Source organism: Sebastes fasciatus, chromosome 11, assembly GCF_043250625.1.
Source record: "Sebastes fasciatus isolate fSebFas1 chromosome 11, fSebFas1.pri, whole genome shotgun sequence".
Lineage (NCBI taxonomy): Eukaryota > Metazoa > Chordata > Actinopteri > Perciformes > Sebastidae > Sebastes > Sebastes fasciatus.
Genome location: NC_133805.1, coordinates 20,555,786 through 20,581,788, shown reverse-complemented (window position 1 = coordinate 20,581,788; position 26,003 = coordinate 20,555,786). Strand labels below are relative to the sequence as shown.

The 26,003-nt window shown below is 39.7% G+C and overlaps 3 protein-coding genes across 3 annotated transcripts; all 3 read left to right on the top strand.

Annotated features, from left to right (window-relative positions):
- The first annotated feature begins 465 nt into the window (after window positions 1-465).
- prkacbb (protein kinase, cAMP-dependent, catalytic, beta b) lies at window positions 466-13,218 on the top strand. The gene is made up of 10 exons (XM_074651463.1): window positions 466-855; window positions 5,470-5,531; window positions 5,611-5,739; window positions 5,984-6,082; window positions 6,169-6,251; window positions 6,970-7,096; window positions 7,188-7,283; window positions 7,859-7,981; window positions 8,781-8,945; window positions 11,689-13,218. The coding sequence occupies exons 1-10, from the start codon at window positions 810-812 to the stop codon at window positions 11,812-11,814; spliced, it is 1,056 nt and encodes a 351-aa protein (XP_074507564.1). The 5' UTR covers window positions 466-809; the 3' UTR covers window positions 11,815-13,218.
- A 2,555-nt stretch (window positions 13,219-15,773) lies between these two features.
- exosc4 (exosome component 4) lies at window positions 15,774-18,185 on the top strand. The gene is made up of 3 exons (XM_074651462.1): window positions 15,774-16,001; window positions 17,015-17,221; window positions 17,640-18,185. Exons 1-3 carry the CDS (start codon window positions 15,831-15,833, stop codon window positions 17,997-17,999), a joined length of 738 nt encoding a protein of 245 aa, XP_074507563.1. The 5' UTR covers window positions 15,774-15,830; the 3' UTR covers window positions 18,000-18,185.
- Window positions 18,186-18,766: 581 nt separating this feature from the next.
- gpaa1 (glycosylphosphatidylinositol anchor attachment 1) lies at window positions 18,767-25,909 on the top strand. The gene is made up of 13 exons (XM_074651458.1): window positions 18,767-18,918; window positions 19,230-19,328; window positions 19,902-20,081; window positions 21,127-21,238; window positions 21,366-21,513; window positions 21,602-21,703; window positions 21,820-22,016; window positions 22,151-22,347; window positions 22,473-22,626; window positions 22,805-22,876; window positions 22,968-23,161; window positions 24,768-24,938; window positions 25,036-25,909. Exons 2-13 carry the CDS (start codon window positions 19,240-19,242, stop codon window positions 25,277-25,279), a joined length of 1,860 nt encoding a protein of 619 aa, XP_074507559.1. The 5' UTR covers window positions 18,767-18,918; window positions 19,230-19,239; the 3' UTR covers window positions 25,280-25,909.
- The last annotated feature ends 94 nt before the right edge of the window (window positions 25,910-26,003 follow it).

Here is a 26,003-nt window from a genome sequence, read left to right as displayed (position 1 = left end):
AAAATAAGTCGTTGACTTAACGGCCACAGGTGTCGCTGTTAACCAATTTCTGATTCTTACAAACAGTCCCTTTAAATACCTGACAGATCTCCCTTTAAAGGATATTTTGAATTGATAAACAATGTGAGATTAATTTGCGATTAATCATGGACAATCATGCCATTATTGGCTATTAAATATTTTAATTGATTGACATGCCCTAATTTGAATACTTCTTCCAACCACTGCATACTGGCAACAGTTTATAGTCTTTAGTCCATTAACAGCTGGATTAGTAACAAAGAAGACGCATTTCTGGCTGCCTTTAAGTTATATTTAGCCTCTAGTTAAAGTCAAGCAAACGTGTACTCAAATGTCATCCCGTATCTGAGAATGCAATCGTGATGCTCCAAAGACAAGTTTGGTATCTTGACACAGACATCACAGACATCTCTGGTTCCGCCGTGAACGCAGCTGAGTGTTGAGGTCTGTGTGTGTGGACGAGCAGAGCAGAGCAGCTGAGTGACCGCTAGCTGCATGTCAACCAACACAGACGTTATACTGAGCTAGCAAAGAGCGGAAATCTCTCTCACACAGGGGCAGAAGAAGGAGAGAGGGAGAGACAGAGGGAGAGAGTGAAGGGGGGTCGCTGGAAGAGGGATACTTTGACTGTATTTCCTTGAACCGACTTAATATTTGTGTTTAACCTATTTTTTTACGGAGCTCGGAGAACACCAACTGTAGGACGGTTAGCTAGCCAACCGCCAACCAACCGCCATCTCCTCTCCTCTCCGTCGGAGCGACCGTTGTGTCTTCCTCACACACACACCATGGGGAACGCTGCCACCGCCAAGAAGGGCAACGAGCTAGAGAGCGGTGAGTTCCCATTGCACCTCAACAACAACGCTGTTTTTATGAGGAATTTAACACTTATTATTATCAAAAACCCTCCGCTAAAAAGTAGGTAGCTAACTGTCCGTTACAGTAACCGTTAAAAGCAGGGGTGAGGGCCAACTGTCATCCAACCGTCATCTAACCGTCACTGTTATCCCACCTAACGTTCGCCCTTTTTTTAGTTAACGATAAAATGGCCAAGCAGATTGATGATTTTTGCAGGTAAAATCAGCAGCTATGTTAGCTTAGCTGGTAGCAAAAAGACCCCGTGGATGTGTTTTTTTCTTGGCTGCAATGGGGGAGCATTGAGTGTTAACACAGCCTATTAAACCTCTGTTACAGAGGCGTGAACGCAACACATATCGATAAACCCCCCCTCATTGATGACATTAAAAGGCCTGTTTTGCAATGCCAACTGGAGCACAAGAAAGGACCAAAGCTGTGGTGGTGGTGGTGGAGGGCTAGCCTGCTAACTGTAGCTGTGAGAGAGTAGGGGGATTAGCCCTCAGAAGGAAGGCCCCTGTCATTTCATTGCCTCTTGACGGTGGTAGTCAGGCCTGTAACACATACACACAGTTATCTAAAGCATTAGATAATGGCTCTCCAGGCTAGCATCACTTCCATCATCTGGTGTCTTATGTGAATAACAACTAGGATCTTTACTGTATGTTTAGCAGCACAAGCTTAGCTGTATGAGACAGAAACTTTGCACTGATGATGTTAAAATCTGCAGCAAGAAACCACAAAAACCCCATGAGTAATGGATATTAAAAAAAAAGCCAATGAATTGTACTGGAAGGCAGTGTGGGACAGTTTCTGCCTCAGGCTTCCACTGCCACATTTTTATTCTTGGCTACATAAACAAAGCTTTCCCTCTTGTACAGCACCCCTGACCAAATATGGTGAAGAAATGACAAATGCCATCTTTCCATTCATAAAAACTGGGCCCTACTACTGTCTTCCCAGCATATGCACACACACACACACACATTCAGACAAACACACTTGAATTGTGGCACTTGTGTTTATTTAAAGTCCTTTTTTTCTAATCTCGCTTGTGGTAGAGGTCCATCAAGGCTCACTTCTCACATTCAGCTCGTCATTGACTGGAGCAGCTTGTCATCAGACCTTCGTCAGAGGATAAGGGGTATTACAAGCTTTGAAAGGTTTGACGTAACTAGGACTGGGCCAGTGTTACTTTGCGCTTGTATACTTTGATGTGTGCAGCTGGTCATCATTGAGCATCCTGTGTGATAAATCACAAATGTTTCCTTATACCTGGCTGCAATCATAAAAGCCGGGTTTTTTTTGCAGAATTTATTGCATTCGATGGTGTGAAATCAGTCACTTGTGCACTGAAATTATCAGCATTTTTATAACCTTAAAAACATGCAGAGAACCATCTGTGTTCAGTTACTCAGTTTGTTTAAAGCAGTGCCACTTTATGATGCAGTGAATACCTTCCTCTGAGATTTATTGACCTGTTGAGAGAGAGCAGGCACAGTGAACAGTGCCAACCAGAGCCACTCAGGCAGACAGAGATGATCAGATCAGCAGTAGTTCCCATACTGCCAAGCATTTCTTTTGAGTGTAACTATGATCCCTAGATACGTCGAACTGTTAAACCCGTTTTAGCTGACACCGTGCCCTGAGCTGCAGATTTGTCTAGAGCGTAGCTGCTCTGACAAGACGACCTGGTTACCTACAGTGCTGTATACACTATAGTACCTGTGTTTACTGTATATAGCTGCCATTAGCTGGAACAGTTGGAGCAGCACCAAGGCAGTCACGCTTGCACAGGGAGATTAAACAGCTGCCATCATGACACCTATTTTATTTCACCGTGCCCATGTATTGTGTTTCACTCTGTAGTGTAACAGAACAGGTCGACATAACTGCACCATGTTATGCTTGTCTGGATTTTGGCATTGCTGTCAGGAAAGGTTGTCCAACTGTGCTGGCTTTGGTCTCTCTAGGTACAAAATGTTGGAGAGACGTTTGTGTGCACAAAAATACCTCATGTTTTTTTTACCTGTTTAAAGTATCTGTGATTAGATGGGGGATATGAAGTCATTGTGGATGTTATTTTGTTGGGTTCAGGGTTAAACGTTAATGGATTTTTTTCCCACTTGACCGGTCGGGAAAGTTCGTCAGAAATCTACTTGCCCAAAGTCAATTTTGACTTGCCCCTTTCATTTATTAGCGGTTAGGGATGCACAGATACCGGATTGGATATCTATGTATATACTATATACATTACATACTGGAAGTTTTGATCAATTTATTGCTGCATTAAAAAGGTCTATACTTGAATTGTAGTTCCTGTTAATTTTAAAGATTTTTTTTACCAAGTTGTTGGAGTACGATTTATTTTAATACAATTAAGTACATTTATATCTATTTATTTATTTGTTACATTTTGTTTTACAAAGTTAGGAAAGCAATGTTTAAGTCAGGCCTGATGTTGCCTTACACATAAAATAATGATCCCAGTCATTTCCACACAGTGAGGCATACAGCTCATTAATTAAACACTGGTATCGGATCAGTACCCGGTATCGGCCGATACCCAAAGCCCAGGTATCGCTATCAGGATCGAAGAAGTTGGATCGGTGCATCCCTATTAACGGTTATCAAATAGCAACAAAGACCAAAGTTAACTGTAATGCTTAATCTTTAAATCCATGAATCTGGAATTTCGCCCACATCCTCTAACACCACCTAACTAAACTCCTGTTTCCAGGATAATTGAAATGTTCGCTTGCACTTCAGCTTATAAACTTTACCCGGAGCCATTTTCTCGCGATTGCCTGATTGGTACTATGCATGTGCAACTCTCACCTGAGATGAGGAGGAGGCGAGACGGCTCACTCCTTAGCTACTTCCATCATCAGCTCCAGAAAAAACAATGTTTTTAGTTCTTTTGATCAGGCAAGCGAGTTGCTAGATTTACTAGCCCGACGTGGCATTTAACTTGCCCCGGGCAAGCGGGCAATCCTTATTGATTAGCCCTGGGGCTGCAACTAACTTTTTTTCATTATCAATGAATCTGCAGGTTATTTTCTTGATTAATCGTGTGGGTTATGAGATGTTACACTAGAGCTACCATGCTTAGTAATGTTTGTTGCTTAATAGGTTAGTCGGTCATGAATCAACAGCTATTGCAGGATTGATAAATTAAGTAACGTTTCAAGCAATAGGTTCCAGCATCTCGAATGTGAATATTTCCTATTTTTTCTCGGATTTACATCATTGGTCGGACATCATGATCTTGGGTTTTGGAAAATTGTGATGAGCAATCTGACATTTCATAGACAGAATGAATAATCGCTAAAATAAAAGTGAGGTTAATCAATAACGAAAATAATTATTAGTTGAAGTCCAACATAAGACAAAGAAAAGTAGCAAATGCTGAAACTAGGAAATGTTTTGCGTTTTTGCTTGAAAAATGACGATGAATCAATTATCAAAATAGTTGCAGGTTATTTTTCTGTCGATTACTATGTGTTTTAGCTATTTTTCTCACAGCATTAATCATAATTTCAAAGCTATTATAGTGAGAGAAGTTGTCAGATTAAGGTGCAGGAATAAAACCTGTCATTATAAGCTTCAAGCATGGTAGTATAAAGTAGGTTTTACATGTTTTGTCATCCTGTATGCAGTGTTATCTTGTCAATCTGACCTAATATGCACGACTGACTTTGTGCTACATGGCATTTTGGTACACCTGTTCTTCAGATACCACAGTAGACAGTCAGTCTCCGTTTAAATTCCTCAGGTGAATGTCAACTCTGTTTTCATTCCTGTCGCTTTTATTCACTACATATCATGTTTGTTGATGTGTTATACTTGTTGTTATGTACATGAACTCTATATTTCTCTCTGTCTTCTCTTCCGTATCATCATCCCATCCATGTGGGTGGTTGTTCCTGCAAAACCTTGGTGATCAATAGAGACTTTTGGTATGCTCATTCCTCCCAAAAGATGACCAGAATGGCAGAACGGCATTGGTCTCATCGTGACTAATTGCTAGATGTGCTTGCTTTTATTGTGTTCTTTGATAATAAGTCAGTGTTTTTGTTATCCACATTCTCTCAATCTGGATTTCCCATACATTGGTTTGTCTTTGCTTACCATTTTTTATGCTGTGTTTAATAGCCTTCTCCCAAACTGTCTTAAGTGATGCACAAGATGCTCAGATAAACTTCCCCTGTAATTCTGAGTGTTGTGTTCCCCCGTCCCTTTTTGAATAAGGCTACTAAATAACAGAAACAAATATACTACTGAGTGTCTTGGCATGCATCACTAGTCTGCCTGTCTTGGATGTTGTTGTCTTGTGTTTGTGTTTTGTCTTATCTTTAGAGCAAAGTATGTTTTTAGTGTCCCATTTAATGTATGTCCAGATGAGAGTTGACTTTGCCCATGTTCTTCTCCATTGACTTACAGTTTAATTTCCATTCCTACATTTCTTCCTTTCCCCTTCTAGTACAATATAGCATTTAATCTAAAACCCAAATGTTTATTCTGTATGCCAATTATCCACTTTGTTTCACCAGACAAGAGCTAACTGTATCTGTATGTGCCCCCCTTTTTTAGTGAAAGAGTTTCTAGCCAAAGCCAAAGAAGATTTCCTACGGAAATGGGAAAGCCCACCACAGGTAAGAATGACAAAAACTTCAACTCAATATTTTGGGTAGCCGCATCCACAGAATAAGCTAACGTATTGTTGTTTCACAGAGCACAACGTGCCTAGATGACTTTGAAAGATTAAAGACCCTGGGTACCGGCTCATTTGGGAGAGTCATGCTGGTGAAACACAAAGCAACAGAGCAATACTTTGCCATGAAAATACTGGACAAGCAGAAGGTCAGTGGAAGCATGTTTCAAACCTCATGGAACAATTTCAAATGAATAATACTAACACTTAATACAAATATCTTCTTATCTCCCTAAAATGACATAACATTTAAACTTTGTCTTGCTGGTTACTAGGGGACACAAGTAAAATAAATAACTAAAAGCTGCCTTTCCTTTCAGTGCCTGCTATCTCTGTTGCTAGTGTAAGTGAGATTTGCCCGACAAGGTCATCTTATCTCTTTTCATCCGTCAGGTTGTGAAACTCAAACAAATAGAGCACACACTAAACGAGAAGAGGATACTACAGGCTGTGAGCTTCCCCTTTCTCGTCAGACTCGACTATGCGTTTAAGGTACAGTGTGCTTTTTTTTATTTAGTAACTGAAATTCCTTTATTCAGTTTTGGAGCATGGTATAAGTGTCTTTTTACTTTTGTTAGGACAACTCCAATTTGTACATGGTGATGGAGTATGTTCCAGGAGGAGAGATGTTCTCACACCTAAGACGAATTGGAAGGTTCAGGTGAGTTTTATACGGTCACATTCATCAACTCATTACTTATAAATACTAAGGCTGTCAATCAATAAATCAAATTGAATATTTAATCGTGATTAATGCAAATTAATCGCATATTTTATATCTGTTCAAAATGTAACTTAAAGACAGATTTGTCAAATATTTAATACCCTTATCAACATGGGAGTGGGCAAATATGCTATTGCTTGCCTTATGTAAATGTGTGTATATATATATATATATATATATATATTTATTTACGGAAATTAATTGACAACACAGAACAATGACACATATTGTCCAGAAACCCTTTCTGTACTCTGGTACTGCATTTGGCATAAAAAAATATATGCTCAAATCTCAACATGGCAAACTGAAGCCCAACAGGCAACAACAGCTGTCAGTGTGTCAGTGTGCCAATTTGACTATGACTTGCCTCAAATTGCATTTGGTTATCATAAAGTGGGCATGTTCCTTATGTTTTCTAGTTTCGTATGATGCCAGTATCTCCACTCTAGCTTTTAAACTGAGCCCGCTACAACCTTAAAAATAGCAAGTTGCATTAATGCGTTAAAGAAATTAGTGGCGTTAAACCGAATTTGCGTTAACGCATTATTATCACGTTAACTTTGACAGCCCTAATAAATACAAAGTGTGTCATAACATACATTGATTAGTTCTTGCTATCAAGAAGTGACCACATTTCTTTCCTCCTCCTCTACAGTGAACCACATGCACGGTTTTATGCCGCCCAGATAGTGCTGACATTTGAGTACCTCCATTCACTAGATCTCATATACAGAGATCTGAAACCTGAGAACCTTCTCATTGACCACCACGGCTACATTCAGGTGAGCTAGAACAACAACAAATGAATACGTAATGCTGCTCTGTCTTACAAGTCGACTCTTTGCCCATGTATTGTATATATGCTCCTTAAAGGTGACAGACTTTGGATTTGCCAAGCGGGTAAAAGGCAGGACCTGGACATTGTGTGGGACACCGGAGTACCTGGCGCCAGAAATCATCCTCAGCAAAGTATGGAGTTGTTTTTTTTAATGTCTGAACAGATGGATTGACAGATATTTTCAATGCAAGAATGTGACAATGTAAATTTTTTTGTCTTTGTACTAAAAAAAAAATACTACTGCAATTAAACCATAACATAAATTTCTGACAAAGTTGTCAATGTAGAATTGCGAGAGAGTAATTTATAATTCAGTCATTTCCATGGTGTTTTATTCATGGCACTTTTAATTCATTATAGAAATAATTTTATTGTAGAAAAACAGGCATTTTATAATTGGGACAGCCAGCATTTACTTTGAGACGGGTTAAATTGTATTTAAAGTTAAAAGTATTAAAAAGGAAATATCGAGCCCTGCCAGTGTACCAGAAATGTATTGTATCGCAGACTTTTGAAGGATGGATTTCTCATTTTAGTTCGTATGAAGACATTTAGGTAGAAATTTCACTTGCATGTTTGTATTTTTTCATTCTGTACACCATTGTAAAATTGCTCCCTTGCTCAATGAGAGTTGGATGCATTTGGAAGTTCCTTAATAAGGAAGTTGTACATCAGTTACAGCGGTATCTGTCTCAAATCTTTTTAGGGCTATAACAAAGCTGTGGACTGGTGGGCCCTCGGAGTCCTCATCTACGAAATGGCAGCTGGCTACCCTCCATTCTTCGCAGATCAGCCTATTCAGATCTATGAGAAGATCGTGTCTGGGAAGGTAATGCCTAGTTCACACTACACAACTTGCTGTCTTGTAATCGGGAGTCTTGAAGTCGTTGTGGTTTTCACACTACATGACTGACTGGCGACAGGGGGTCACACACTACCTCACACTATCCTCCACCGGGAGAAATTCCCGATAAGGTCTCCAAACTACGTTTTGTCACGAAAACCCGCGAGAAATACAATCAAAATAGATAAATGACGTGATACCATACGTGAGACACATTGCTGATGTTGTTGTTTGCACATGTTTTTACAAAATAGCCCAGAGTTACCACATTCTTTTTTACAATTTATTCCTCGAAGTGCAACGACAACTTTGCTCCGTGTTGCAAATGCAACACATACAGTAAGTTCCTATTGTTACAGGTGATCCCTCCTCCCCCAGGTTTTCCCTCAACCCGTGTCCTGCGCTTTCATTAGCTGTAGCTCGTGGCTGGAATGTGTCAGTGAGGCATCGACGAGCCTCTTGGCTCTGCTCGGCTGCCGTCTTTGAGCAGTTCACACATAATGTTCAAACGCCGATGTGCGAGCAACGAGCCAACGCCCATTTGCCTCTGATCTGGGGGTGTTGTCGTGGATCTCCAAAAACTGTTGGAGAGCGGAAAATCGGGGCTTAAGTCGTGTAGTGTGAACTAGCTATAAGTGGGTGATATTTCTACATAAAGCCCTTTAATTTGGAATGTGCTTCCTCCTGTAGTTTGAGAATACGATGGGTATAGGTGTGCATGTACAAAACTCACATTTCAACTGGGAGAAAGAAATTCTAAAAACACATTTATTCTTCTTTCTAGGTACGATTCCCGTCCCACTTCAGCTCCGACTTGAAGGACCTGTTGAGAAACCTGCTGCAGGTGGATCTGACCAAACGCTACGGCAACCTGAAGAACGGAGTCAACGACATCAAGGGCCACAAATGGTTTGCCACAACAGACTGGATCGCAATCTACGAGAGAAAGGCAAGACACCATACACATTCTGTAGTGACACCAAACACTGTTACTCCTATAAAAAAAACAAGTTAATTAGATATTGATTTGTTGATATTGATTTTTTTTTTTTTTTGCTAGTTGTAAAATTCCCAGCTGTGATGCTCCAACAGTATTATTTTATACACTTTTTGTTTCTGAGGACTATTCATCAATTGAGTGTTGGTTTTTTTTCCACTTGAAAATCAGTCCGCTCCACTGCTGGCTGTGAGCCATCGATACCACATAACATTTTGCAGGATGACAATGATAATGGAGTTCTTCGATTAATCAAAGTAGATATTTAGTTCAGGCTTGAATCTCATTGATCTGTTGATTCTATTTAACCTCATCATTATACAATCATACTACAATATGTTTTATAAACATTACAGTTTCTTACTATTTATTTTCTTCCCCTGATTTATCAATGCTCCCATGTTTTACAATAGTTACTGGTTGCAAAACAGCTGCTTCCACCAGACAAAGAGTTGTGGGATGCTGTGATGTGGAAACAGTATAAACAATAGTGATTTGCTGGATTTGACACAGAAATTGGAAGACCTGTTTTGTTTTTCTTGTCTATTTACGGACTCTATTGAATGAAGAAAGTAGATTTTGCGCCTTGAATATTGCTGTTTGACAGTGACAAGCTGTAATTTTGTTGCAATTATTATTGCAATCCATTTTCACTCTTTTTTTGTCTTTAAAATGATTATTTTCATTAAGGATAGTTACTTAGTCTATAAAATGTGAGATGATATTGAAAAAATTCTTGTTTTGGTCGACCAGCAGTCCCAAACCCAAAGAGATTGAATTTACTATTATGGAAGACATAGACTCTACATCTTTTATTATTATTCTTTTTTTATGAAAGAAAGCTAAAGAAAGCTAAAATGTTCACATCTATACTGATTAAGTGATCAGATTCATTTAGTTTCATTTAGTCAACTGCAGATCATTTTAAGTCCCATCTCTACCTGAAATTATATTTTCACGGTTAATGATGGGACACTTCGAGTTAGTCCTGGCTTTAAAAACATGTCATTGTTCTGAACTTTGCGAAGGACTTTAGGGGTGTTCAGGTGGCTTGGCCTGCACACAAACACATCCATGTATGTTTTTGAATCCCAGCTAAAGCTGTATCTTTCTGTATCTTTCCACCTTCATCATCTTTTCTCTGACAGCCAAACACACTACATGTTTAGTAAATACAGAGTTGAGGGAGGTGGACTGACAACTTTGCAGAAACAGTACACTGAAGACTTATGTTTTGTGGCATGTCAAGCTTTAACCTCTAAGAATATGAACATTATACTCTGTACTGGGTGCCTCCCTGAAAACATGCAGATTGCACAAATAAATAGCACAGGTGTATTGACTGAGTTTAACCTGAGAGGCTCAGTAAATGCTGTATTGTAGCATTTCAGTGAAAACAGAATCACAGCAGAGAGGCCCATATGCTGTTTGATATAGTCTTTCAGGTTTTAATTCAGTTAAAATGTCAAACAGTCACAACATATTAACAGGTAATGGGTATCAGTGAATGTAGAAATGTTGCCAGCTGCCATGTTTCTACAGTAGTCCAGAACAGACAAACCAAACACTGTTTACTTTTCCTGCTTGGACCGGAGTCAATAACGTTATTCGTTCTGGAATTAACCCCCGCCGTCACTCTACTCAGCCGCCCGAAAACAAGACACATGAAACCTCTGTTGGTCTTGAGGAGCTGCAGCATTTATTTCTGCACAAACTGCAACTTCCACTGTACATTCACTTGATATTTTCAGAGCTAAACTGACTCTGTCTTGTGCTCCACTAGCTCACTTTTTTGCTCACACCCTCACACACATTCGCCACAGCTCTCTTGCTTCACCACTCACTTCCCACGTACACACACACACACACACTTTGACTCTGCTATTCTCCAAATTAGCTACACTACTCTTACAACAGCAGGCTCTAGAGAGGGCCATTCGTGTTTCACGTCAGCCACAGTAGTTCTCCCACATGCTTGGCACATGGGTGATGTTGCAATCTGCAACCTCACCGCTAGATGCCACCAGATGTTACACACTGCACCTTTAAGGCTGAGGTATGCTTGAAATGAACTAGTTTGTACGAGGCGTCATCTGACCATGTGTAAAGTCACAAGTGTTTATAGCTGTTTTGAATGGTGACACCTGAATGTGGGATGAAAGGCCTGCAGTTAAATGGGGAGGCAGTCTCTCCTCAAAGAAATTCATGGTGTTACACTTGTTTTTACACACAAAAAAGTGATTAAGCTGGTTATGTCACCGAAAAGAAAGCTTGAGAAAGATGTTAAAATCCCGCATACTGTGTTACCTGGCAAATCGCTTCGTGAAGTGGGTTTGATTGTCAGTTTTGGAAAGTTACGAAAATTGTTGGACCCAGCCCCCCAATCCCGACGTCGAAAAGGTGTAGAGGGAGATGGTTTCACACAAAGACCATCTGACAGGAGCTTTGTTTAAATAATACTGACCCCATTAAGCTTTACTTCAGTGTATTTTAGCATCATTCATTCATGTCAGTTTGACATTGTAAGGTACATTGATGAAAGGTATTTGAAGTTTGTTGAAATTTCTCTGAAAGACAGTTTGTCCTTCCACAGAGAAATAATTAGATTTCTTTCGCTGTGTGGTCTTGTGATTGGCATTGTAGATATAAATATAAATCCTGCCTATTAAAATATGTTATGCTCTTGTTCTTGCAGGTGGAAGCCCCATTCATACCAAAGTGCAGAGGCCCAGGGGACACCAGCAACTTTGACGACTACGAGGAGGAGGAAGTCCGCGTTTCTTTAGCGGAAAAATGCGGGAAGGAGTTTGCAGAGTTTTAGGATGCAAGAACATGGATATATCAGGGAAATAAGGGGATCTTTGCACTCTTCTAAAGACTTGGGATGGAGCAGAGACCATCGTTTTTCAGATCTACTACATAGTCCCTTCATTCCATAAGGCTGAATGAGGTCGCCATGATCCTTGGGTGCCGATAACCTCTCACTGTCACGTACACCTGCGTATTAAAGCAGACACACCACTTTTTTCTTTTCTTTTTTATTTGTACCTACCCACCGTTTTTTTTAGTTTTTTTTTTACTTTGAAGCAGTTAGTCTTGGATGTTGTTATCCCCTTTTTAAAATGTGATATTTTTTCAATTTATGAGGAAAAACTGAGACAATGGCCAATAATAGTCCACACATTGTAACTGACTTGGCAGTTTGACACACATTTGTGTGGGTTGTAGGCTATTCCCTCTAGTCGTCAGCAGTGTATATTTAATGGTCTGTTCCAAGTCCACATCACATTGGCTATTGTAAAATTCTGGCCAGCTTTCAGAGGTAGCATTCGTCCTATGTGCATATCTGTCAGTTTTGTAAGAAATTTGAACACGTTGAGTGTTGAAGGCATGACCAAATAGAAAACATTGGTTGACACAAGAAGAGAGGTCCTTTCCTTTCTTTGCTTTTTGCCTAGAGAGCCAAGTCCTCAACCCCCCCACAAAAGCATTCATTCACTGTCTTCTTGGTATTCTGACCCAGGCACAGCAAGCCATCGCAGAAAATGACAAACCTTGTTACATTAGTAAAATGCAAATCGAGTTGTTTGTTTGATTCTTTTGGATCTGTTAGTTACATGTAAAATTTGTCATTTGGTATCTAACTATTCTTTTGTCACTGTGTCTAACATTATAGTCATATTGTCCCTAGATTTCAGGTCTGCTTATAAAGACCCGTTGTTATAAGTCTGTGGAACAATGTGACTTCAGTAAATGGAAAAGAGTGAAGTGAAATCCTTTTTTAGGGTTTTTATTGAGTGTAATGTAAAGTTGAGAAGGTTGGTGTGAATAGTGTTGCGGCTTTGTGCCTCAACATTGTCAGTGAAACCTCAAAAAAGTACAGAATTTGTAATGTATTAAATCAAAGATGTTTTAAAATCTTAAGAAACAGGAACGCAAAACTGCATATTTAACGTATTCTCCCCCGTTACCACCCCCGAACAGATTTGTTTGTTTCATTCTTATCAAAGAATATAGATTTGCAACCTATAGGTATGCATATTTGAAGGCTTGATTTCAAGGTACAGTTTTCCTCACAATACACTGGCTAAAAGTAAAGACTGCTCCTTTGTATCACATGTAACCCTGTTATTGTTAAACTCATTACATCATACGTATATACATTGTTTCATATGTTTTTATTTATACACATTAGAGATGCTAATAAATTTTATTTTTAAAAGTGTTGAAGTTGTGTAACTCCATGCATTGTGAGACTGACTATTGTGCCTATGTGCCTGACTATTCTGTTCAATAGCAACGCTTGCATAAAAATTGTATCACCAGGTCCGAATTTAACCACATAGTAGCCTAGAGTAGTTGAGAAATGTAATAAAAATACAGGGTTTGATATCATTGTTGCAGGGTAGTGGATCCTAATGCGTGGTTTCTAGGGGTTCCTAGAAAAACTAACATTTACTTTTAGTCCTTAAGAGTCAGCAAATAACGAGTTTTCCCTTTCATCACTGCAGAGAAAGTCACATCACAGTGCATAGTTCTATAATTTGGTAGCAACACATGAAGAGGAAAAATCCTGACAAAGTGAAACCAGTTATAGTTATTACTTGGGTAATTTAGTTTCACTGGTCATTGAGCTTGTGCTTTGGAAGTTAAAGGTCACATATTATACTCCATTTAAACTAGTTAGTATAGGTCTCAGACACCTCCAAACCATGTCTCTGAAGTTTTTTTTTCAAAAAAACAATCAGATCATGCATTCCAGCATGTCTCTATAACCTCTGTTTCAGCCCATTTCCAAAAGTGCTGATTTCTGTGTCTGTAGCCTCTGTCTCCTCCCACTCTGCTCTGATTGGTCAGCGTTTTCTGTCAATCAAACGTCCTCAACAACAGCGTCACCCTCCCCCTCCCTCCCGGAGAAGCTCTCTCTCTCTCTCTCTGTCTCTCTCTCTAGAGAGACAGAGAGAGAGAGAGAGACGAGTGGAGAGATAGCAGCTAGAATAAAGTTTATAAACCACTTTAAAGTTTATAAACCAGAAACTTCACCCAGCGCACGTTACCGGAGGAATCTGATCAGAAATCGGCGACACATGATGAACATCTGCGGTCCAGATTCCAGGTTTTCCTGACGGTTTCTCTCAGGTAAATAATGCTGTTTATAGCTCTGTTAGTTAGCTCAGTGTTTACCTCATGCATCAACTCTGTAAACCGTAAACATACACTCTGTTTTACGTCTGTCTTTACAGATCCATCTGTGAGAAATGACCGACAGAATCATCCCAGAGGAGAGCAGACAGTTGTGGGCAGATGGCTCTGTTTACATGGAGATACAAAGCTAACCCGGTAGCATGTAGCTAACCCGTTAGCATGTAGCTACATGCTAACGGGTTAGCTACATGCTACCGCTATGACACGGTGTGTAAACACAGCGACCATCAGGGTGGAAAATAGAAGATGTGAAACAGTAGTCAGTTCATTATTTCTGCTAAAAGATAAATGTATGGAAGATCAGAGTAATGGTATATTATTTACAGTAGTAGCTGTCTCTGTGTTACCATGACTACAGACCACCGGAGCTTAGCTTACCATAGTTTACCAGAGCTGAAGACTTTCTCCTGTACCATGTCACATAACTAACTAACAGGTGGGATGATTACAAATGCTGTGAATAATTAATATTGTCATCTGTCTACTCAAATAAAGTTTGACTGTAAAACAGAAATGTGTTGTGTTGCTTACAAGTCACTATTTACTACCTGTACTCTGCTACATGCATGACATCAAATATATATAATATATAAATATCATCTGTTTAAACAGTGTAATTAGATAAAGCCTTTGTGAAAGAACATGTTATATTTAGATGATGGGAGTACATGAAGCCTGTTCTGCTGGTTCTTGCAGACTAACTGTAGGGAGCTACTTTGCTCAAGTTCGGTTGAGGAGGAGAGACAGTGACGCGCTGTGGGGCGGGGTCAGCTACTGAAGGTTCTCTCTGGTTCGACCAGGAAACCCTCACGTGACTTGCATTCTCTAATGACGTCAAGATACAAGGAAAAAAGCGAATTTTTTTTCTGCACCCATTTCCGGACAAACGGAGGAGGAGAAAAAGAGAGAGGATGGTCTTTTATGATACTATGGTGGCCTGTAGACACACTGGGGACAGATATTGATGTTTAAAAGACATGGAAAAGTGCATTTAGCATAATAGGTGACCTTTAAGTTTTTTTGATTAATTTGTACATTATTCATGATCAAATATAGTAATTACCAAAAAGTAGGTTAATACATACATTTTTCTTTAACAATTTTAGTTGCCAATTGTACAAGGATATCCCCCATCCCCTTTATTTAATGCAGAAAAGAAACGAGAACTGTACATACAAACAGGTAGCATGAAAAAAGGATGAATTGAATTAATTAGAAAAGTAAAACAAGAGGGTCAAAAATGTACATCAGAGGACCAAATTGAAGGTACAATTGATAACATTGACAACATTCAGCCACTAGATATCGTATTCTCCCTCCCCACTCCATTGCATTTACTTCACAACAAGTTGTTACCAGGCACTTACTGTCAATCTCATCCCTTTATCTGTTTTTTCCACACTAACTGACGACCCAGAGATACCACATGATGCCAACGTTGTTATACTATTATACTACTCACAAGCCTGCAAAACTGCATTCCCATTTGTGACTAATAATCCAAACTTTGTGTTTTTTGAGCCTTCTGTTTTGCCGTAGTCCTTCCAATGAGTGGGGTGTTATGGGTAATGTAGTAGAGCGGCACACACGTGGGGCGTTACGTTTGCTGTTCATTCGAAGTTGTACGGAAACATGGCGGGTCTGGAGCTGCTGTCTGACCAGGGATACCGTCTAGATGGAAGAAAAGCCACCGAGCTGCGGAAGGTCCAGGCCCGTATGGGTGTGTTCGCTCAGGCAGACGGCTCTGCGTATCTAGAGCAGGGGAACACCAAAGCTCTGGCTGTAGTTTACGGACCACATGAAGTAAGTAGCAATGGATGGAGTTGGTGGGTTATAGTCAACAATAACAAGCAAGCATTCATGATAGCGGTAAAGCAGTGCAGAAGTGCTGAATGTTAGTTGTACATGTTTTATAATGTGTAAAATGTTTATTACCTTAATTTCCTTAATTTATGTACAAAATAATTGTTGTTATGAGGTGTAAGAGCTCTTCCTCCCTCACGTCCTTGTGTGTCTCATACAAAGTACCTTAAGAAATATGTATTTTTTTCCAGTGCATCAGCCAGAAGTGGGTAAATATACTGTCCATGTGTTATAAAGGGGGTTTGCTATTTGCATGTGTCCAAAGGGGAATGTCATTCAGAGGAATAATAGGGTAATAGCAGGTTATTGTTGTTTTGGAGAGTCCGGTATGTTTTGAACATGAACAACACTTCCCACATCATAATTTACCATAGCCCAAAAAAATGCCTATATTATGTATTCATATTATTTCATTATATTAATCTTGTCTCTAGGTGAAGGCTTCAGATAAGCCCAGTGGGTTTTTTGCCTCTTCCTGCACTGTATATCATTCATTTATTTTTATTTTTTTTGTTATGTTGTATAGTCTTAAATTGTGAAAAACAATAAACGGATATTAGTCTAACTGCTTAGAATAACCACCAGCTACATCTATAGTAATGTATAGCAGTTCTAGCCAGGACAATATTAATAAAAAACAGTTTTTTTTATAACAATATGGCATATTGTATATCACAATATGGCATTTGTAGGCAAAATCTCATTTAAAATGCTCAAATTGATATTTAACACAACGAAGTGTGTTCCAGTTTGTAATGACCGTTTGCTTTAAATCATTAATTTGGTCTACAAAATATTTAAAAAGTCTAACATGATACACTACGATTCCCATACAGCTGATTAATGATAATATTGAATTAACAACCAGTACTACTTCAGGAACAGCACATGAAATCTTGATTGATACGTTGAATGGGGAAGGCCTAAACAGATGATGTATTTGTCACCCCTAGATACGAGGTTCACGCAGCCGAGTTCGTCATGATCGAGCTGTTATCAACTGCCAGTACAGCATGGCCACATTCAGCACAGCGGAGAGGAAGAGAAGACCACATGGGGACCGAAAGTCTACTGAGATGAGCCTCCACCTCAAGCAGACGTTTGAAGCTGCTGTGATGACCCAGCTCTACCCACGTTCTCAAATAGACATCTATGTCAAGGTTAATGTTGAACACTGAGAGGTGGATTTGATGTGTAGGGGTTGTTGTCACGATACCAAAATTATGACTTTGATAAGATACCCTGCCTAAATATCTTGATACCGCGGCAAAAACCTAAAACATCAGGAAAAGTAAGCCGAGTGCTGTACTCTAAAGCAGAACGCTGCACACACACACCGCCCTGCTACAACATATCGACACAACTCACGGCTCGTATTAAAACACTGTCATTCTGTACCGGTATTAATAAAATCGGGTATCGTACAGCTTTTAACGGCAGGGTATTGCAATACCTTTCTAGTATCGGTATACCGTGCAACACCAGGGGGTTTATAGTGTTCGGATCCCATCTTGGAAACATCAATAATAATACTTATATAATAATTATACTAATAATTAATATGCGATTTTCCAACAGATTCTGCAGTCAGATGGAGGGAACTACAGTGTGTGTGTGAATGCTGCCACTCTGGCAGTGATAGACGCCGGCATCCCCATGCGGGACTACGTGTGTGCCTGCACGGTCGGGTTTGTGGATGAGACGCCCCTTGCTGACCTTTGCTATGCAGAGGAGGGTGGAGGAGTGAGCTCTTTGGCCTTAGCGCTGCTGCCCCGGGGCGGACAGATCGCTCTGCTGCAGATGGATGCCAGACTACATCAGGATCACTTGGAGACCCTGATCGAAGCCGCCATGACAGCTTGTAAAGGGGTGAGCAAGGTGCTGGATGAGGTGGTGCGACAACATCTCCAAGAAGTTTCTGTGCTCACTGGAGAGTGATGCAGGGAGGAGGGGTGAACATCTAGACTGTGGCTCTGGTTGCAGACTAGAACGTGTTATTGGACTGAATGGAGAGGAATGATGGGAGAATCTTGGAGTGAATGTTTTTTTTTTTGTGTATTCATGGCAATTATACTTTTGTACAGTATATGTGTGGTGAAGCCAACAATAAATACGTCAACCCTGCATCATTTGTGTGTTGCTTGTTCATTTGTGAGTGGTTGCATTTCAGTATGTAAAGGTACAATCCTCAGCCTTAATGCAAACATAATGGTTGCAAACATAATGGTAGTCAACATTGGGGGGGGAAAAAATACAAAATATGACTACAACAAAAGATATGGAGTTATTAATGTTTTTTAGAGGCAGTTAAATGTTTGTGTACATCAGCATTGTTTGTAAACAGTAATAAAACAGATAGATATCCATACATTTTAGAATTAATTTTGGAAACAAAATGCTGAGTTGAGCTCTTACTGAAAATCTAAAATTATTTATGTAAAATACATAGTTTATATTATTTTAAAACGCGCTAATTTGACCTTTAATACACAGAAACAAATGGTTTAAGGTAATTTTAATAGCTGAGGAAGGGCAATATAATAACCTTATATTAAAAATAAATAATAAAGGAATTTGTTTATAACTCTGGGACAGTTTGAAAACTGTAATAAGGAATTTTCTTCCTTTGTTTAATTTTTCATCTTTTTTTCTGCTGTGATTATTTTTTTATTCTGTGGGACTGAATATGTTTATTTCATTTTTATTGTATTTGATTGTATTTCCTATTTTTTTACCGGAAGTCAGTCCGCCGCATTAATTGTCCCCGCCGGAAGAAGGAAGTTGCAAACACTTAGCAGCGGTTCGAGCCCCACCTCTTGCAGGTGGATGTGACCGGCGGGCTGAGCACTGGAAAGAGGTAGCTATCTTCATATATATATTAGGGGAAATATTGAAAAAGATGAACCACGTAACAGTAGTAATAATCAACAGTTTTAAAACATGTTACCATGTGGTAAAGCTGTCACGCTATCTAGCAGCGCGCTAACCACAGCTGATGCTATGATGCTATGACAATGGGAAGCTGAGGAAACACATCACGTTAATGACTTGCATATGAATGTTAAACCGTCTGATACAGACAGAACTCATAATATCCAGTTTTTCGGTTGTCTGTCTAATTAATATTTGATCTATCATCATGTATTTATCATCATGTGTTGCTTTCAGGGTCCAGTGTATGCAGGACAACAACATGGGACTACTGTCTGACCCAAACAGGAGACGGGCTTTGATTAGCCTCCTGACGCGCCTCAATGCCCCAATCTGGTGAGTTCTTTAAAGGTCCCATATCGTGCTCATTTTCAGGTTCATACTTGTATTTTGTGTTTCTACTAGAACATGTTTACATGCTGTAATGTTAAAAAAAAAACTTTATTTTCCTCATACTGTCAGCCTGAATATAAATGTATTCACACCCCGTCTGAAACGCTCCGTTTTAGTGCATTTCAACAGAATTGCGTTGCTATGCAACAGTTTGGGTCCATTTTTACTTTCTGTCAGCTGATGTCATTTACATACAGGAAATAAACTGGGACACAATTAGAATGTTTATCTTTAAAACCGTGAAATGGTCTAAATATTGTACATTTGTGACATCACAAATGGACAGAAATCCTAACGGCTTGTTTCAAAAGCTCAGTTTCCGAATACGGGCTGTGTGTATTTCCCTGTGGATTCATTGTTTCGATACTTTCACAATATTTATATAGAACTTAAACCTCCTTTATAATATAAAAGCCATGAAAATGTCACTTTTTATAATATAGGACCTTTAAGAACATTTTGCACCAGTGCTTATAATGTATATGATTTCTGTCTTTTAATTCCATCCATCTTTAGTGTGGTCTGCTACATGGCGGGTGTGGCCTGGTTCATGGGGTTGGCATTTGAGCCGTTCACTCTGCGGACATACATGTCAGAGAATGCCATGGGGTCCACCATGGTGGAGGAGCGCTTTCCAGCAGGGGAGAAGGCCCTGGCCACGGGCAGAGAGTTTTCAGCTCATAAGAAGAAAGCAGGGTAAGAAACACAAAGAAGGAAGACACTCCATGAATGGAAAAAGTCAGTTTATGACACTGATTTGGACATGATAACGTAGCTACAGACAAGTCTGAGCTGTCACACTATTTATTTAAAAAAGTTTCTTAGTGTGCATTTTTTACTTAAAGCTGGAGTGGGTAGAATTAGAACAAATATGATTAAAAAAAGTTATTTTTTATGAAACGGTCACTATATCCTGACAGTAGTGCATGAGACAGGTAATCTGAAAAAATCATGTGCCTCAGTGTCCTCCGGTGCTCCTAATGGCATCTGCAAGATTTCACAGATCGGAGGAAAACAACCAATCAGAGCCGAGCTGGAGCCTGCTGTCTGAGCAGCTGTCAATCACTCACTTACTTTGATCAAATGGTCAAACTAGGCAGCGCTGATCAAATATGAATCAATATTCTGTTACTGTAATGCCTATTTCTCGCCTCAAATGTTTTCAGAAACATCTTGTAGTGTACTGCTTAGCTATAAAAGGAGAAAGTTTGTGACCCAGCAGCCATGTTGAGATCATTTGAGGAAATACCAAGTACCGCCCACCAGCCAGAGCAAACTTTCTCATTTTACAGCTAAACAGTACACCACAAGATGTTTCTGAAAACATTTGAGGCGAGAAATAGGCATTACCAGTAACCAAATATTGATTCATATTTGATCAGCGCTGCCTAGTTTGACCGTTGGATCGGAGTTCGCGAGTGATTGACAGCTGCCTCCGTTGAATGAACAGCTCAATATATAGCTCAGCTATAGGAACGCTCTCTGTCTCTCTGAAATGACCTGTGATTGGCCAAAGTCTCCCATCACATATGCTGAAAGGTTATTATGGAATTTTTACCCAATGATGCTAAAAACATTCCACCTACTGCAAGTTTAATCTGAACATGTGAATATTTTCACAGTTTGATAGGATTTTAAGAGTTTCCTGGTGTGTTTTCTTTTTTTACATAAGCCTCTATGTAAGTCCAATATTGTTTGTCCTTATTCCACCAGTCTAATTTGACCATTTGTTTCTCTGCAGTGGGATGCCAGTGGACTGGCTGGTGAAGACCATGCAGTCTCGAGGGCTGGAGGTGTTTACCCAGAGTTTCACTCGCACGCTGCCTTTCCCTGATGAAAACAAAGAGAGATATGTAAGTTTGTGATTGAAGTATTAAACGCACATTTTTGCTCACATTCTCTCAACAAGAGGCTAACTTGTTTCTGTATAATTTCGATGTATATTCCATGGTTCCTCTTCATCTCGCTCCCTCCTCTCAGTTGGTAAAAGGCACAAATGTATATGGGATCCTTCGAGCCCCGAGAGCTCCGCGGACTGAAGCCCTGGTGTTGAGTGCTCCCTGCACCCCAGGCGATAACAACAACCAGGCAGTGGGGCTGCTGCTTGGCTTGGCACAGTACTTCAGGAGTGAGTACAGAACCCACGGCCCTCTCCACCATTTGAATGACATTGTAGTGGCATTTCTTGTTTTAATGACTGCTGTGTTCCTCTATAGATCAGGTTTACTGGGCCAAGGACATCATCTTCCTCGTGAATGAGCATGATCTGATTGGTATGCAGGCCTGGCTGGAGGGCTACCACCACACCAACACTACAGGTAATCAACAGCATTCTCACAGTTACAAAACACATCAACAAATATCCCTTGAAAGTATTGAATTCTTCCCATAGAAGACTGTATTCTTCAGTTTTCCTTTGTGTTTGTGCATCTAGGTATGGACTGGTCTCCACTTCAAGGCCGCGGTGGTTCGATCCAGGCAGCTCTGTCACTAGAGCTCAGCAGTGATGTCATCACCAGTTTGGACCTGGTACTTGAAGGCCTCAATGGCCAGCTCCCAAACCTGGATTTAGCCAACCTCTTCTATGCCTTCTGTCAGAAGATTGGAGTCCTTTGCACCACCCAGGGAAAGGTGAAGGCTTGTGATGAGATGTAGTAGAAACCGTACACTTTTAATCTTCTGCCGTGTGTTTGGTGAGCAGAATGTTTAGATAACTCAAGGTTGTCTTGGTTTTTATTTTATCTTCTCTATGGATGTTTCTATAGCTGCAGAGGAATGACTGGGACAGTGTGTCTGGCTACAGCCACGCAGTCCAGACCATGATGCTGATGGTGATGAAACAGGCCAGTGGGCGGCCCTGGGGGGATCATGGCCTTTTCCTGCGATACCACATTGAGGCTGCCACCATCAAGGGCATCAACAGTTTCCGTCAGTACAAGACTGACGCCACCACCGTTGGCAGGTCAGAGCAAGTGTTTGTATTTAAGTTTAACGTCTTTTTTTTTCAGATCTCACCTTCATAAGCTGACACTTAATTGCTGGTTTTATTGTTTCTTTTCTTTTTTTGTTATAATTAATATCCTCTAGGCTTCTGGAAGGAATGTATCGTAAGCTCAATAACCTCCTAGAGCGCCTACACCAGTCCTACTTCTTCTACCTCATGCCGTCCCTCTCTCACTTTGTCTCCATTGGTTACTACATGCCAGCCTTTGGCCTCCTCGCCGTCATCCTGCTGCTTCGTGTATCCTTTAACAATTATTTTACTCCGTTTTGATTTTATCTGAAGATATGACGAAGAAAAGTGAATGAATCACACACAGCACGCATGTAGACCTACCCTGATGGCAGCCGGGGTTATTGATGACATCTTGTTATTGATATGTGTTTGATTGTCAGATTTGCCCTTGACTATGATACAGGCCTTAGACCTGTGGGTTCAACTTGGGACTCCACCACCAAGAACAGAAGATGGAGTTGCTGACACTGAGCAGGTTAGACACACATTACGACAAGAAATTAAACTACTTACTTATCTTGAGTCTATTAAAATCAGCACTTTTAATCAAATCTGCTTCTTCTCAGTCTAGCCCAGGAGTGCTGTCAGTGCTGACTCCTCTGGTGATCAGCCATCTGACGGGAGTAGCTCTGTACACCCTGCCAATCCATTTTCAGGAGATGGCTGTGGAACACTTCCCAGTGTCTGAGACTGAGGCTGTGGTCCTGACAGCTATTGCTGTTTACACAGCAGGCCTGGCTTTGCCACATAACACCCACAGGTAGCTATTTACACCCGCAACACTCTGATTCAGATTTTTTACATATATATTTTTATTTTATATTGTATTATATATTGTCCATGCTGGTGTTAGCTGTGGCCGGAGGCATTATGCTTTTGGGTTGTCTGTCCGTTACATCCATCCGTCCCATTCTTGTGTACGAGGTTGGCACAAACGTCCACTTGGACTCAAGGATGAACAGATTAGATTTTGGTGCTCAAAGGTCAAGGTAACTGTGACCTCATGTCCATCCCGTTCTCATGAACGTGATATCTCAGGAACACCTTCAGAAAATGTTTCTCAAATTTGGCACAAACATCCACTTGAACACAAGGATGAACGGATTTGATTTTGGTGGTCAAAGGTCACTGTGACCTCACAAAACCTGTTTTTGGCCATAACTCAAGAATTCATATGCCAATTATGTCAATTTAACACAAATATCTAACAGGATAAAAATATGAAGTGATGAAATTTTGGACAGACATGGATATGAAGTTGACAGGTTAGCAGAGGCATACAACCCGAGGCAGTAATTCTAGTTTATAACATACTACTCACTGACTTTTTTATGAGATACTATACATTAACGTTTTTGTGACTTGTGACATACTATGGTATGACTCTTTATGACATTTTTTATGACGTAATATACTGTGACTTTAACGTTTTTTTTGTTGTAGATACTCTGCCTTTGCATTGTCTACAAAATAATAAGAGTTCATGTCAAGGCAAAAGGCATCAACTTCCATTTGATCACTCACATAGTCGCTGATCACTATATAAAATCAGTATATGATAATAATGATAACATCTACATAAAAATATAATGATCATGGCACAATTAGGCTTAATATAATAGAAGCATAATTATAATATAATGTAAATGATAATGAATTAATATGTATTTGATGGTCACAAAGGGTGCATTACCTACTCACACATCATTAGCACCTATTTTATAACCTATTGCTTTAGAAGTTACGGCAAATACTACCCACTATTTTCTCCTAAAAACAGCACAGTTGACACAGGATATTTGTCCACATGATAGAGCAGGTCTTGATTGTTCCAAAAATCACAAAAAGACATTTCTGACAGAAAATTAAGTTACGGTCTTTTTTGCCTTTGCACGGCAATATACTACGGAAATAGTAATAAAGCATTTAACTGATTAATAACTAATTGTAAAATAAAAATAGGCATTAATAAATGTGTTTACAAATTACAAATATGAATCTATGAATAAATGGACAAAATTACAAAGTAATTCATTATTTGACATTTTAATGGCAATTAAGACAAATTCTAAAAAGAATTTACAAATGAAATATTAATCCATAAATAAATAGTTCAAATTAAAAAGATTTACAAAAATACCTTAAAACAGTCTACAAGTACATTAATTAATTCATAAATAAATAATGAAATTTAAAAATCTATTTGAAAATGTAGTTTAAAATATTTTTTTTGACATACTATACTATGACATTTTTTAAATATTTTTTGACATACTATACAATGACTTTTTTATGACATACATACATTTTATAAAACTTTAAGAGCCTTGTGATGCAGAAGCTGTTTGTCATGCTGTTTGTTGAAGGCTCCAGTCAGGTCAGGGGACGGAGCAGGGCTGGAAAGTGCTGAAGTTGGTAGCTGTGCTGTACCTGGCTGTGCTGCTGGGTTGCACTGCCCTCATCAACTTCTCCCTGGGCTTCATCCTGGCTCTCACCCTGGTGCCTGTGGCTGCTTTCGTCACACCCCACGTACCAAAGTAATACACCTACACAGACTCTTTGGACATTGTAGCTATGTACCGCTAAATGTTCGTTAAATGGAAGTAAAACCATACTCTCCTTTTCTCCCCGTAGGTTTCTGTCAGCCTTCATCCTGGTCATTCTCAGCCCAGCCTGCACGCTCCTCTTTTCTGTCTTTTTCTTCCAAGAGCTGCAAGAAATGCCCATCAGCTTCCTTGAAGGTTGGATGCTCTACCTGTCAGTCATCTCGCAGGGCATCCTGGACCACTTCCTGTACGGCTCTCTGGTTTACCCGCTCATAGCCCTGCTAGTCTATCCTTGCTGGCTGCTTTTCTGGAACATCCTCTTCTGGAAGTAAATGCCAAGTCATACAGGACTACTGAACGGGGAGAAAAAAAACCCTCTGAGGTATTCTCAGGTTTGTCGTCACTGGGGGGGGGGGGCGGGGGGACGGGGGGGGGGGACCGTGAATGACAGTTAAATCCACTGGAGGGATTGGAAAAGAAGATGATTACTATAGTTGACTTGGAAAGAAAGCAGTGACTTGGACATTTTGTTGGTATTTCACTCTTAAAACAGTGGAGACAAATCAGGCTTTCTTGATAAACAGCAGAATGGACCATTTCACAAGTAGATATAAATGTCATGGTTCGGTTGCTTTCAGTAAAATACTTTGTTTTATGGATTTCTTTGTTTGTGGTACATAAAGAAAATTACTGCATTGTTTTTTTTTAACTTTGTCAGACATGATGGAAATGGATGAAAGACAACAGTACAAACATGCTAACATAAAACAGGAAACCGCTGATGAAATGGAAGAAATGACTGGTTGGCTGTCTGCATCCTTTAAGATGTCTGTATCTGCGTCTGTTGAACAAGCTGTCACTGCATCTAATATTTTATACTTGTTTTGATAACTTTCTTTGAAACATGTTTATTTCATATTTATAAATGCCAAATTAAAACACTGAAAAAGTTTCAAGCATAATACTGTACTTAATCTGACAATAAGTCATAAAACTTGGGAAAGCCTTTAATACTTTAGACATGCGAGCAGTCACATGATCAAGATGGTTGTCTGA

What these genes read in the sequence shown, in the direction of transcription:
- prkacbb (XM_074651463.1), top strand. Translation starts at nt 810, where the DNA reads ATGGGGAACGCTGCCACCGCCAAGAAGGGCAACGAGCTAGAGAGCG. An exon ending in GGGCAACGAGCTAGAGAGCG is followed by an intron (nt 856 to 5,469) that starts GTGAGTTCCCAT and finishes CCCCTTTTTTAG; the next exon opens with TGAAAGAGTTTCTAGCCAAA. An exon ending in CAGAAATCATCCTCAGCAAA is followed by an intron (nt 7,284 to 7,858) that starts GTATGGAGTTGT and finishes AAATCTTTTTAG; the next exon opens with GGCTATAACAAAGCTGTGGA.
- exosc4 (XM_074651462.1), top strand. Translation starts at nt 15,831, where the DNA reads ATGGCGGGTCTGGAGCTGCTGTCTGACCAGGGATACCGTCTAGATGGA. An exon ending in TAGTTTACGGACCACATGAA is followed by an intron (nt 16,002 to 17,014) that starts GTAAGTAGCAAT and finishes TGTCACCCCTAG; the next exon opens with ATACGAGGTTCACGCAGCCG. An exon ending in AAATAGACATCTATGTCAAG is followed by an intron (nt 17,222 to 17,639) that starts GTTAATGTTGAA and finishes ATTTTCCAACAG; the next exon opens with ATTCTGCAGTCAGATGGAGG.
- gpaa1 (XM_074651458.1), top strand. Translation starts at nt 19,240, where the DNA reads ATGCAGGACAACAACATGGGACTACTGTCTGACCCAAACAGGAGACGG. An exon ending in ATGAAAACAAAGAGAGATAT is followed by an intron (nt 21,239 to 21,365) that starts GTAAGTTTGTGA and finishes CCCTCCTCTCAG; the next exon opens with TTGGTAAAAGGCACAAATGT. An exon ending in GTCACACCCCACGTACCAAA is followed by an intron (nt 24,939 to 25,035) that starts GTAATACACCTA and finishes TTCTCCCCGTAG; the next exon opens with GTTTCTGTCAGCCTTCATCC.